Source organism: Panulirus ornatus, chromosome 8 (genome assembly GCF_036320965.1).
Source record: "Panulirus ornatus isolate Po-2019 chromosome 8, ASM3632096v1, whole genome shotgun sequence".
Lineage (NCBI taxonomy): Eukaryota > Metazoa > Arthropoda > Malacostraca > Decapoda > Palinuridae > Panulirus > Panulirus ornatus.
Genome location: NC_092231.1, coordinates 2,827,030 through 2,840,253, shown reverse-complemented (window position 1 = coordinate 2,840,253; position 13,224 = coordinate 2,827,030). Strand labels below are relative to the sequence as shown.

The following is a 13,224-nucleotide window of genomic DNA, read 5'->3' as shown; positions in this document are numbered from 1 at the left end:
TTCTTCAGGGGTGACTGGTTAGTTAGGATTTTCACTGTACGTATGGATCAGGGTAAGGTGCCTCAGCATTGGCAGAATGCATATGTAGTGCCACTGTATAAAGGCAAAGGGACAAAGGTGAGTATTCAAACTACAAGGGTATAAGTTTGTTGAGAGCACTTGGTGTGTTGTACAGGAAAGGTGATTGACAGGGTGAAGACATGTACAGAGGATCAAACTGGGGAGGAACAAAGGGGTTTCAGAAGAGGTAGAGGATGTGTTGGGTCAGGCGTTTGCTTTGAAGAATGTGTGAGAAATACTTAAAGAAGCAAAAGGATTTGCATGTGGTATTTATGGATCTGGATAAAGCATATAAGTTTGATAGAGAAACCTTGTAGAAGGTGTTACAAATATATGGTGTGGGAGGATAATCATCAGAAGCAGTGAGGATTGTAAAGCATGTGTATGAGTAGGAAGAGAGCAGAGTAATTGGTTTCTGGTGAAGGCTGCTTTGCTGTCAAGATAATAACAACCTCTTCAAGATTAATTGTAAGTTGACTGAGCTACATTGGTTCATACTTTCAACTACCTGCATTGATAGATTAAGGTTTATTACATAATTCAGTCCTTGTTTTCACTTTATTTATTAACAGACTGTACAACTAAAAACTGGATTGGATTTCCTCCACTATTTGCCTGTGGTTGCACAACACTTGCATGTGACTGTACAATATTTGCCTGTGGCTGCACAATACTTGTCTGTGGCTGCAAAATACTTGTTTGTGGCTGAATAATACTGGCCTGTGGCTGCAAGAGACTAGTTTGTGGAGGTATAATACTAGTCTGAGGTTGCACAATAGTAGCTTGTGCCTTCACAATATTAGTCTGTGGCTGAACAACATTGGTTTGTGGTTGTGCCATACCAGTCTGTGACTGCAAAATATTTGTTTGTGGTGGCACTACATTTGCTTGTGGTGTCAAAATATTTGTTTTTGGTTTTAAAATATTTTCATGTGCTGGCAGTTTAACTTGGATATTAGCTGCTAACTCACAAAATGTTCCTACCTCATTAAGTGAAGTTATTTTTTCTAAAGCTTGATTCAGCTTCTTTATCTTTCCAATAAATGAATTTGTGATATTTTGGCTAGCAATGGTTTCTAACCTGGCTAAGTTATCTTTCAATGCCTCTACTGCAACATCATATTCTAATTTATTATAGCTCTGGTAACCAGCTTCTCCAAAAGCTATATCTGCCAAGTGTACCTTCCCAGCTGCATCTACTACTGGTGGTGCAGGAAGCTGCAATTTCTGCAATTTCCATACCGCTCGCTGGTGTTCACAAAATCCCCCCATTACTCCGGATAAACAGGTACACATTGATGCTTCACAGTCCACAGTGAGCCAAATTTCATCATCTTGTGAGTTACGCACCTTCTGGGAAAATTTTACAGTTTTGATCTCTGGTAAAATATTTTCCTCCATACATTTTAAGAAAGTGAAATGAGATACAGTACTCTCAATAAACTCTGATATTCTGCTTTGAAAGCATTCTTCCACAGCTATGCAAACAAAATCCATCATTGGAAGTGTACTAAATGACTGACATCTTGTTAGAACACTGTCTATAAACATTCTTCTAGATAATTCATTAAAATCCTTATTATTCAACGGCAATTTGTATATCAATCCAACTTCTCCTCTTCTGTGCCACAATGTTGCCATATATGTGTTGAACACTCCATACTGCTTGGAAGTATCATGTGCCAACATCATTCTATAGGCTAGTTTGCTGACTTCAGCTGTTGGTGCATACAAAACATTTTTAACAAGACTCATTAAAGTTACACGATCATGATCTTTTATGTTATTTGAATCTTCTGTAAGCCATCTCCAAACTGAGTGAACAAGATGAGTAGTACACAGTAATACTTGACTGAAGGGGAAACAAGATTTTAATGCATCCCTCTGGGGCTCAAAACCATCACTGATTATCACCATTGGAGAACCTCTTTGTCCAAAAGCACTGTATCCAGCAGCCATAACTAAGTTTCTGAAGGCAAATGTGAATGCATTGCTAGTAGGATTACTCACAATAACTACTCCTAGAGGCAAGACCCCTGCCTCAGAGGCACACAAAAAATATGTTATGCTACACTTCTCTTCGCCACAGTTAGTGACAGTATTGACAAAGACAGTCAATGAAGCTTCAGGAAGACCATGAACTCGCTGCATCATGGGTGTTACCAATACAATAGAAAATGGATTTTTAACTAGTAAATACTGAATTTTCCTCTCTTGACTTAGTTTTTCAGCTTTTTCAAATGCTGCATTAAATAACTCTTCACCTTTTAAATTCCCTTTATTCTTTGTGACAGCAGACGAGTTGCTTTTTGCCCAGTACTCATTCATGTATTTTATGGTGCGTGTCTTTGGATTAATAGAATCATCAGCTAACAACTCAGCTGCCGAATCTCTTAACCATAGTCTAGCTTCATGAAAATGGTGAGCACTCGCTGGAGTGTGACCTTCTGAAAAATATTTATGAAATGTTTCCACAATTTCTTTTCGAACATTTTTAAATTGTAGTGCTTCTTCAAATATAACTGGATGATTATGCACAAAAGATAAACTAATTCTAGATAAAAACCCACTTGATATGCCACTGACTTCCCTCATAACATCTTTTTCATATAATTTAATGTGAATAAAAGCTTTACAGCTGCGATCACCCCTACCCCTCTCTTTTTTATTTCTAGAAGCACCTTGGCATATATACATAACTTTATATGTAAAGGATGAGAAAGATCCCATCACACAAGCTCGATGCTTCCAGTTTGTGTGTGTGCGTTCACTAAACTCTTGAAGCCACAATCTAATATCTTCTTTGGTTGACACAGTGCTATCGATTTCTAAGTTGAAGCCTGGTATATTGTTGTCAGACATGTAATCACAGGTAATCACCTTATGGGAGAATACAGCAGGCAGCATTTCTTCTACTAAGCCCCGGGATGTCTCTTTCTTTATGACTTGGTAGTTGGAAATTCTGAAAGAATGATAAATACAGCATAAGGAGAATGAATGTATTAAAAAAGTTATACTGAATTTAAACTATTAAGTGACCTTAAAATTAATACAGTATAATGTATGAGGGAACCTTCTAATATCATGAAAATTAAGATCTTTCATCAATTCCAGGAATTCAGTGAATTCCAAAATTTCCATAAGCTCTTTTCAAATGACAAAATATGAAAACAAATCTAAAAGCAAACTACAATTCTTTTCACACATGTTCACTATTTCTCACATTCACAAGATAGTCCCAGCAACAAATGAAGAAATGGCCTCATTCACTTACATTCTCCAGCTCTGTAATGTAACACCACAGCCCCTTGTCTACAATGAGGCCACATACACCTTTCTGTGGTTTAACTTGATCCCTTCATATGCCTTGGTTCAGTCCACTGGCAGCACATTGCCCCCTGTATAACACCTACCTCTAGTTCACCATCCCATGCATGCCTTAAGTTTTTTTTTTTTTTTTTTTTTTTTTGCCGCTGTCTCCCGCGTTTGCGAGGTAGCGCAAGGAAAAAAACGAAAGAAATGGCCCAACCCACCCCCATACACATGTATATACATACGTCCACACACGCACATATACATACCTACACAGCTTTCCATGGTTTACCCCAGACGCTTCACATGCCCTGATTCAATCCACTGACAGCGCGTCAACCCCGGTATACCACATCGATCCAATTCACTCTATTCCTTGCCCTCCTTTCACCCTCCTGCATGTTCAGGCCCCGATCACACAAAATCTTTTTCACTCAATCTTTCCACCTCCAATTTGGTCTCCCACTTCTCGTTCCCTCCATCTCCGACACATATATCCTCTTGGTCAATCTTTCCTCACTCATTCTCTCCATGTGACCAAACCATTTCAAAACACCCTCTTCTGCTCTCTCAACCACGCTCTTTTTATTTCCACACATCTCTCTTACCCTTACGTTACTTACTCGATCAAACCACCTCACACCACACATTGTCCTCAAACATCTCATTTCCAGCACATCCACCCTCCTGCGCACAACTCTATCCATAGCCCACGCCTCGCAACCATACAACATTGTTGGAACCACTATTCCTTCAAACATACCCATTTTTGCTTTCCGAGATAATGTTCTCGACTTCCACACATTCTTCAAGGCTCCCAGGATTTTTGCCCCCTCCCCCACCCTATGATTCACTTCCGCTTCCATGGTTCCATCCGCTGCCAGATCCACTCCCAGATATCTAAAACACTTCACTTCCTCCAGTTTTTCTCCATTCAAACTTACCTCCCAATTGACTTGACCCTCAACCCTACTGTACCTAATAACCTTGTTCTTATTCACATGTACTCTTAACTTTCTTCTTTCACACACTTTACCAAACTCAGTCACCAGCTTCAGCAGTTTCTCACATGAATCAGCCACCAGCGCTGTATCATCAGCGAACAACAACTGACTCACTTCCCAAGCTCCCTCATCCACAACAGACTTCATACTTGCCCCTCTTTCCAAAACTCTTGCATTCACCTCCCTAACAACCCCATCCATAAACAAATTAAACAACCATGGAGACATCACACACCCCTGCCACAAACCTACATTCACTGAGAACCAATCACTTTCCTCTCTTCCTACACGTACACATGCCTTACATCCTCAATAAAAACTTTTCACTGCTTCTAACAACTTGCCTCCCACACCATATATTCTTAATACCTTCCACAGAGCATCTCTATCAACTCTATCATATGCCTTCTCCAGATCCATAAATGCTACATACAAATCCATTTGCTTTTCTAAGTATTTCTCACATACATTCTTCAAAGCAAACACCTGATCCACACATCCTCTACCACTTCTGAAACCACACTGCTCTTCCCCAATCTGATGCTCTGTACATGCCTTCACCCTCTCAATCAATACCCTCCCATATAATTTACCAGGAATACTCAACAAACTTATACCTCTGTAATTTGAGCACTCACTCTTATCCCCTTTGCCTTTGTACAATGGCACTATGCACGCATTCCGCCAATCCTCAGGCACCTCACCATGAGTCATACATACATTAAATAACCTTAACAACCAGTCAACAATACAGTCACCCCCTTTTTTAATAAATTCCACTGCAATACCATACATATATAAACTCAGAACCCACCCATACAAATGCAGTGTCTGTATGGTACAAAGGCCTCTTTTTGTGTTATATCACAGCATATAACTGTGGTATCAATGATGCATGCATTAAGAGGTCCTGAAAACACTTCAGCATAGCTGAAAAGCCAAAAAGATTAGATATCATGAGTGTTTGGAGAGTGGCTTGCGCCATAAGTAAGCCCCCTTTCTAACTAGAAAGTGATACTGGTAGACCTGAGCTGTTTTCCTGTCACTCAGAGTTATCTTTGCTATACCCTAAACTCCTATAGTCTTGACAGAATAAGGTAAGTTTCCATTAAACTTATCAATATTTCATTTAAAATAAATGAGTCTTGGGAAACTTCAGGGAATAACAGAATTTGCCTACTAATATACTGCTATTTCCCTCAGTTAGTCGGTTAGAATTGTACTATCTTTGAGTAGTTATATGAATGCTATGGAACAGATCATATCTTATATGTTCAGCAAGTCTTAGACTAAAATTTTGAAAAAATCCATGGGTAAATTATGAAATCCTTAGTTTTGACAGAAGGCTCCTAAACCAAGATTGAAGCAGTCTAGAAAAACTAAGGTTAAGAAAAAAAAAATCTACTTAATGTAACTGGCCTTGAGAATCTGACTCCAGTGACCTTTTTAAGTCTCAAAATGAAAGGTCTAACTTTATCAAATGCTCCCCAGGAAGAGAGAGCTATTGCAAAACATTACATACATTAGTGGAGACTTTAAGTGAACCTTCCTGAAAAATAAGTAAAAAGTAGACTTCAAACAGGAAATTGGATAGATGCTTTCACTCCCCATACAACTAAGCCAACTCTGGGGCAAGTTGAAATCATCTATACTACAGAAAGATCACTCTTTTCTCAACTGCCAACTCTGAATTTTCATCTGAATCTGTTTTGATGAATATCTGTATTTCTTAAATACCATCAAAAGAAATTGATTTTAGAGAGGGCTTGTTTAGAACAAAAAATCAAAACACTTCCAAGGAAAGAGTCTGCAAGTGTTAAGGTAAGATCTACTGAAACCAAGATCCCTGAGTAGGAAAAGGATGTAAAAGGGAGTGAGTTAAGAAAAGATGCTTGTGTGAGGAGATACCCGGAGAAACTGGGTAAGAATGGCAAAAGGTGAGAATTAATGAAACTTGGAGAGGATGAGAAAAGGAAGGTATTTAGGAAAATATTTCTTACATGTGCATGAAAAGCACATGGTACATGGAAGGTGAAGGGTGCAGGTGAGGGAGTCATACCAGGTACGGAAGAAGTGAAAAGTTGATGGATTAAGTATCCTGAGGGACTTATGAGTACTCAGTGTCTGATGACTGGGTGACAGATGTAGGGTGTTTGGGTAAGGAAGTTATGTGCAGTGACAATCATGGTAATTGGTTTAGTGAAAAGAGTAGAGATGGTGAAAGACTTGCGTAAGATGAAATGTGACAAGGCAGTTGAGCTTTTCACGTTGATTGGTTTGTTAGGATTTTTAAAGTATGTATGGATTATGATAAAATGCCTGGGGATTGATGGAATGTCTGTATAGTACTGATGTATAAAAGTAAAAGGGACAGAAATGAAGGGTAAGTTGTATGGGAGAGTCATGATGTGAGAGGGTGATGGGATGCACAGATCATCAAATTGGGCATGAACAATTAGTTTCACGAGAGGTAGAGGATGAGTGAACCACATGTTTCTTTCAGGAATCTGAGTGTGAAATACTTAGAGAAACACAAGGATTTGTATGTAGTATTTATGTATTTGGAGGTGTCTGATGAAGATGACAGAGATGTCCTATGAAAGGTGTTACAAATATATGGCATGGGAGAAAAGCTGCTAGAAGCAGTAAGTAGTTTTCACCAAGAGAGATGTTTGTGTCAGTAGGAGCAGGGTGAAATAAGGGTTTTTGGTTCTAGGTGAAGGTGGGTCTCTGGCAGAGGTGTGTGATATCTCCATGGCCATTTAATAAGTTTATGAAGTGGGGTAGTGTAATGAAGGCAAATGCAAGGATCTTGGGGAGAGAGGCGAGCCTGTAATCTGTTAGGGGTAGGGGGGGCCAGAGAAGTTAGTCAGATGTTGTTTGTTAATGGCACATTGCTTGAAGAGCTAGCTTGAGCAGAGAGAACCTGGGGCAAGTTGGGTGGTTCGGATACCTGACAGTGGACATGGCAAAGAATTGAACCATGGAAGATGAAATGAACCATGTGGCGAGTGAGGAGGCTAAGTTCCTGGGAGTATTAGGGAGTGTGTGGAGAGGTCGGTGACTTTCTGTCAGGACAAAGATGGGTACGTTTGATGATATAGTAGTTCAGACAGTGTTGTATGTATGCATGGCAAGGGCCTTAAATAAACAAGTATGGAAGAAAGTGGATGTGTTGGAAATGAAATGTTTAAAGAAATAAGTATTGTGAGGAAGGTTGATTTAATAAAAAATGATATGGTGAGAGATATGCAGAAATAAAAGGAATATGTATGAAAGAGCTGAAGAGTGTTTGTACTTATGGAAAGGATGAGAGACAAGAAGATACCTTAGAGCATATATATGTCAGAAGTGGATGGAACATGGAAAAGAAGGAACCTACGTTGGAGGTGGAATTCCTAACTATAAGTGCCTATGATGAGATTTTGCTATGGTTGCTGGGCTAGCATGTGGCGATCACTACTTGAATTGTACGTAAAGGGATAATGTTTGTCTCAACTGCCTCTCTTCAGCCCATCACTTATCTTACTTGCTGTATAATGCTATTCAATCAAGTTGGTACTCTTCTAGCATAGTTATCCAAGTTTATATGGTACTGTCTTCAGCCTTAACTATAATCTTTTGAATGTTCCTGCAATCTCTCCATGTAAATTCCTTAATTCATGAAGTATCATATTGAATAATTATTCCAACTTTCTTTCGGGGCAATCATGTATCTTTGATTCATGACTTTTTGGAATGTTTCCAGAAATCACTCTTGAATTAATGATTTTGTAACATCCCTGCCTGGTTTCTTTCTGGTTTAAAACATTGTTCTTTATTCCTTCTACTCATTCTCAGGCATATATCATCAAATATCTCTAACTATAACATTTAAGACTATAAAGCTCTAGCCCCTTTTGATCTTGTGTGATAGTTCATACGCTTTAGTGAGTTTGTTTTTCCTTGAGAGATGTTTCTGTATTCTCTGTATCATGTTTCACTTGGTCTGCTTTACTGGTGACCATTAAAGACAGTTTGCTTCTCATATATACATTAAAAGTTTTTATCATTAATTATGTCTTGAGTTGCACATATTTTCAATATTATTCTACCCATTATTTGGATACAGTGCACTACCTATTCAATATTTCTCTTTAATCTGTTGGAGGCTCCAGTCACAAACAAAAGTCCACATCAAGGCCAGGCCCTAACTGAAGCATAAAGAGGATTATGAAAAGGGAAAAAGAAGAGACAAGGAAAAGTATCTACAAAATGTGAAGGGATTGAAAAACAGGTCTTTTAAAATATGCCAACTCATAGTCACTGGAAGACATGAGAGGGTAGAGAGTTTCAAAGCTTTAAGGTATAGTTATCAAAATGGTCCATCCTTAAGATGCCAATGGCCACACAGTAATCCTATGTTCTTTAACTTCATAGTTTCACTAAGTTTTTCACTTACAATGGTTCTTAAATCTTTGATGTTTGCTTCAATCTCTATTTCTCTTTCGGTTTGGTCTATGTAAGTTTAGAAACAGCATGAACTACCCCGGTAAGTTCTCATCTCCCATACATAAACAAATTAAACAACCATGGCGACATCACACACCCTTACCGCAGACTGACCTTCACTGTGAACCAATTATTCTTTGCTCTTCCTACTTATACACATGCCTTACACCCTTGATAAAAATCTCATTGCCTCAAGTAAATTACCTTCCAAACCATATATTCTTAAGACCTTCAACAAAGCATCTCTATAAACCCTCTCATGTGCCTTCTCCAGATACATAAATGCCACATACAAATCCATCTGTTTTTCTAAGTATTTCTCATACATATTCTTCAAAGCAAACACCTAAACCACATTCTCTACCTTTTCTGAAACCACACTGCCCCTCCCCAGTCTGATGCAATGTACATGCCTTCATCCTCTCAATCTATGCCCTCCCTTATAATTTTCCAAGTACACTCAATAAACTTATGGCAAGAGAACTTATATGAAGAAAATCAATGAGATTCAAGCTGGTGTATGGTGCTTGTAAGGAAAAGATGGCTAGACTAATCCTGTAGTCCAGTTTTGATGAGTCAGAGAGTAAGACATCAGCAATTTGAGAGTGAGCTGTTTTGATACCTTTTTCTTTTCCTATGTGTCAAAGATCTGAAATTCTCTATCTTCTGAAGTCTTTCCCAATAACTATGACCTAGCACATTTCTAAAACCAGGCTTTCACTTTCTCTGTTTCATAATTCTCTCAGTATTTCAATTAGGGCCCGGCCTTGATGTGGACTTTTGTCAGTGACTGGAGCCTCCAACATAAAAAAGAAAAAAAATCCTAACAAGGAGAAAATAAGATAGTTCCAGGCACAATTTTAATGTTCCTGAATCAGGATAGTAGTACCACCATGGGAAACTGCTGTTAACGACCTACTACGTAAGAGGATGCTCCAAAGATAGTGGAAGGGACATTCCTTATAACAGATCTATTTGTAAAGTACAGGGAGAAAGTTCTACACACATGAGGCCCTGTCTCCTGAACTTTTTAAACCATCAATTAGCCTCTCATACCTTTGTAACCTGTCAGCATTCACTGCCTTACTGGTTATCTTATTCGAACTCCCCACCACTTTAACACTAAACCAGTGCTCCAAAACATCCTTTTCAACAAGTTTTTACCCAATTTTCTGTTAAGGCCTCTGGTTGCTCTGGTGTTGCATCTCTTGAAAAACTATTCCCAGTCAACATCATCCAGCTGAATTAGAAACCTGAAGGATGCTGTCAGGTCCCCCTCTCTCTTCTCTCCTCCAAGGTGGACAGTTTTACAGCCTGCAGCCTCACATTGTAGATCAATTCTTTTAATTCAGACACCATCTTAGTTGCTCTTCTGTTTACCCTTTCAATTAGATCTTTGCTTTGAGTGGGGGAACCAATGGGAGGCATAATCCAGTTTTGGTAAAATATATGCAGTGAATATTCTTATAAATGTGTCCATATATTTGAATGCAATTCTTATATTTGCAAACAGACAGTCTGCCTCTTTCACAATTCTCCTGATGTGTAGCTCAGGCATTAAAGTGAGCATTGTGTTAATATCTAGATCTCCTTCACATGCAGATTTCTGTAATTTAATAACCACTAACTAATGATCAAACTGTGGCCTTTCCCTCTCTCATTCCCATCATCTTGCACTGATGTTGATTAAATCTTCTCTGACCAACTTTGGAGATGGTTCAAGTCCCCTTGCTGGCTAAAATAATCATCCTTTATTTTCCTCCTGATCTTGGTTGGCAACATCTGCAAATATGTATAGATACGATTCCATTCCATCAGACAAGTCAATTATATACACCAAGAATAGCAGTGGGCCCATGATCAAGCCCTGTGGCACGACAATTATACCTCGAGCCCACTTTGAGGATGCACCTCTCACCTGTGTTCTTTGTTCTCTTCCAGTAATGTAGTCTTCTATCTGGTGAAGGAACCCACCCCTTATTTCTGCCTGTAGATCAAGCTTTTCATTCAACTTCTAATAAGAAACCATGTTAAAGACTTTCTAATAGTCCAAGAATACAAAGCCTATCCATCCCTCTGACTCTACCATGGAGCTCTCCCAGTTATATGAGTCTAGAAGACTAGGCATGCATGACATCTTTTCCCCAAAGCCATGTAGTCTCCCAGTTAAAAAGTTTCTCCTGTCATAAATTTACTGTCTATATTTTCCAATGTCTCACAAACCATATTTTTTAGTAAGTCCGGCAGTGCAATTTCCTAATCCTCTTTCTTAAATACTAGCACAATGTTTTGCCCTTACCATCATCTTTGGAACTATACCTTCCACTAATAATGGTCAGGGAAGTGCCTCTGTACATTTTTTCTCCTTGTATGGGGAACCTTCATTAGGACCTGGGATCAAGTTGTCTCAAAAATGGCTTGATTATCATTTCTGTCAGTTACTATACATTTCTAAGACTTCGGTCCTCATGAAAGACATTTTTGAACTTATTCAGCTCCTCATGTTTTCTCATCATCATCAAGAATTCTTTCTTTTGAGCCCCTTAGCATGATTACCTGTTCTTTCACAGTGAATTTGTTCCTGATGAACTCATACAAAAGTTCTGGATTGTCTTTTGCTTGCTCCACAATGCATTTTTTTCAAAATTCCTATGCTCTTCCCTACTTAATTTGAAATAGTCATTCCTTGCTCTTGTGTTTTTCACCTGATGGCTGCACTGTCTTTTACATCTCCATTGTAAATCTTAAGCTCTCTTACTGTACAACATTTTTGTTGAACCATATCCCTCTCAACTTTGGTGCCAGTCAAAGATACCCATATCATGGCCTTTCCAATGTAGATTTCACAGAACTTTACATAGCACTGATCCATATTCCTCTGTCCCACACAGATGCCATGACTGTTCTTCCTCTATGATTCCTATGCTCAATCTGATTCCCCTTTTGCATCCTCCACCACCACATATTCAAAAACAGGCACTACATGATCACTTCCCAAAAGGAGCATTATACTTCATATGTTCAATTTCCAAGCTGCTGAATGTAGAAATGAGGTCAAGTATACGTGGCATATAATCTCCCTCATATGCTCTGTTACGTGTTGATCCAGAAAGTTTTACTGTGTACTTTCAAAGAATTTGTCTCTATGATTCAACATCTACAAAGGAATCTAAATTTCCCTAAGTATATTTCTCTGTAATTGAAATCCCCTATTATCAGTACTTTATCATTGCCTAGGTAACCTTGCTGTTGACTGTCCATTCCTTAGGGTATTTTTTCAACAAATTCTCTTAATGTAAATTCAATGAAAATTTCACAATGCAGTGGAAACTTTTGTAATTTGTCTAAAGTATAAATCAGGTTTGAAATAATGTGAAAGGTAGAGAGCAGCATATTAAGAGTCAAAGATATCTTTGCACATTTTAATAAGAGATAATATATATTGATAAATGAAATAAAGAAATGCATCTCCAGATAATCTTATATAGCAAAAATATTTTGGAAAAACAAAAAAATCATTGACATATATATATATATATATATATATATATATTTTTTTTTTTTTTTTTTTTTTTTTTTTTTTTTTATACTTTGTCGCTGTCTCCCGCGTTTGCGAGGTAGCGCAAGGAAACAGACGAAAGAAATGGCCCAACCCCCCCCCCCCATACACATGTACATACACACGTCCACACACGCAAATATACATACCTACACAGCTTTCCATGGTTTACCCCAGACGCTTCACATGCCTTGCTTCAATCCACTGACAGCACGTCAACCCCTGTATACCACATGACTCCAATTCACTCTATTTCTTGCCCTCCTTTCACCCTCCTGCATATATATATATATATATATATATATATATATATATATATATATATGTCAATATGTCTCTTTTTTTTTTTTTTCCCCCGAAAGAAGGAACAGAGAAGGGGGCCAGGTGAGGATATTCCCTCAAAGGCCCAGTCCCCTGTTCTTAACGCTACCTCGCTAATGCGGGAAATGGCAAATAGTATGAAAGAAAGAAATATATATATATATATCATTTATTTTGCTTTGTCGCTGTCTCCCGCGTTTGCGAGGTAGCACAAGGAAACAGACAAAAGAAATGGCCCAACCCACCCCCATACACATGTATATACAAACACGTCCACACACGCAAATATACATACATATACATCTCAATGTACACATATATATACACACAAAGACACATACATACATACCCATGCACACAATTCACACTGTCTGCCTTTATTCATTCCCATCGCCACCTCGCCACACATGGAATACCATCCCCCTCCCCCCTCATGTGTGCAAGGTAGCGCTAGGAAAAGACAACAAAGGCCCCATT

At 38.5% G+C, this 13,224-nt stretch overlaps 1 protein-coding gene across 7 annotated transcripts in view; it reads right to left on the bottom strand.

Annotated features, from left to right (window-relative positions):
- Nucleotides 1-604: 604 nt before the first annotated feature.
- LOC139749733 (uncharacterized) overlaps nucleotides 605-13,224 on the bottom strand; it is a 42,995-nt gene continuing 30,375 nt past the window's right edge. For all 7 annotated transcript variants that reach the window (XM_071663918.1, XM_071663917.1, XM_071663919.1 and 4 more), the window contains one exon: nucleotides 605-3,022. In XM_071663918.1, coding sequence (XP_071520019.1) covers nucleotides 619-3,022 — 2,404 coding nt within the window. In that variant the 3' untranslated portion in view covers nucleotides 605-618. The remainder of the gene's footprint in view (nucleotides 3,023-13,224) is intronic.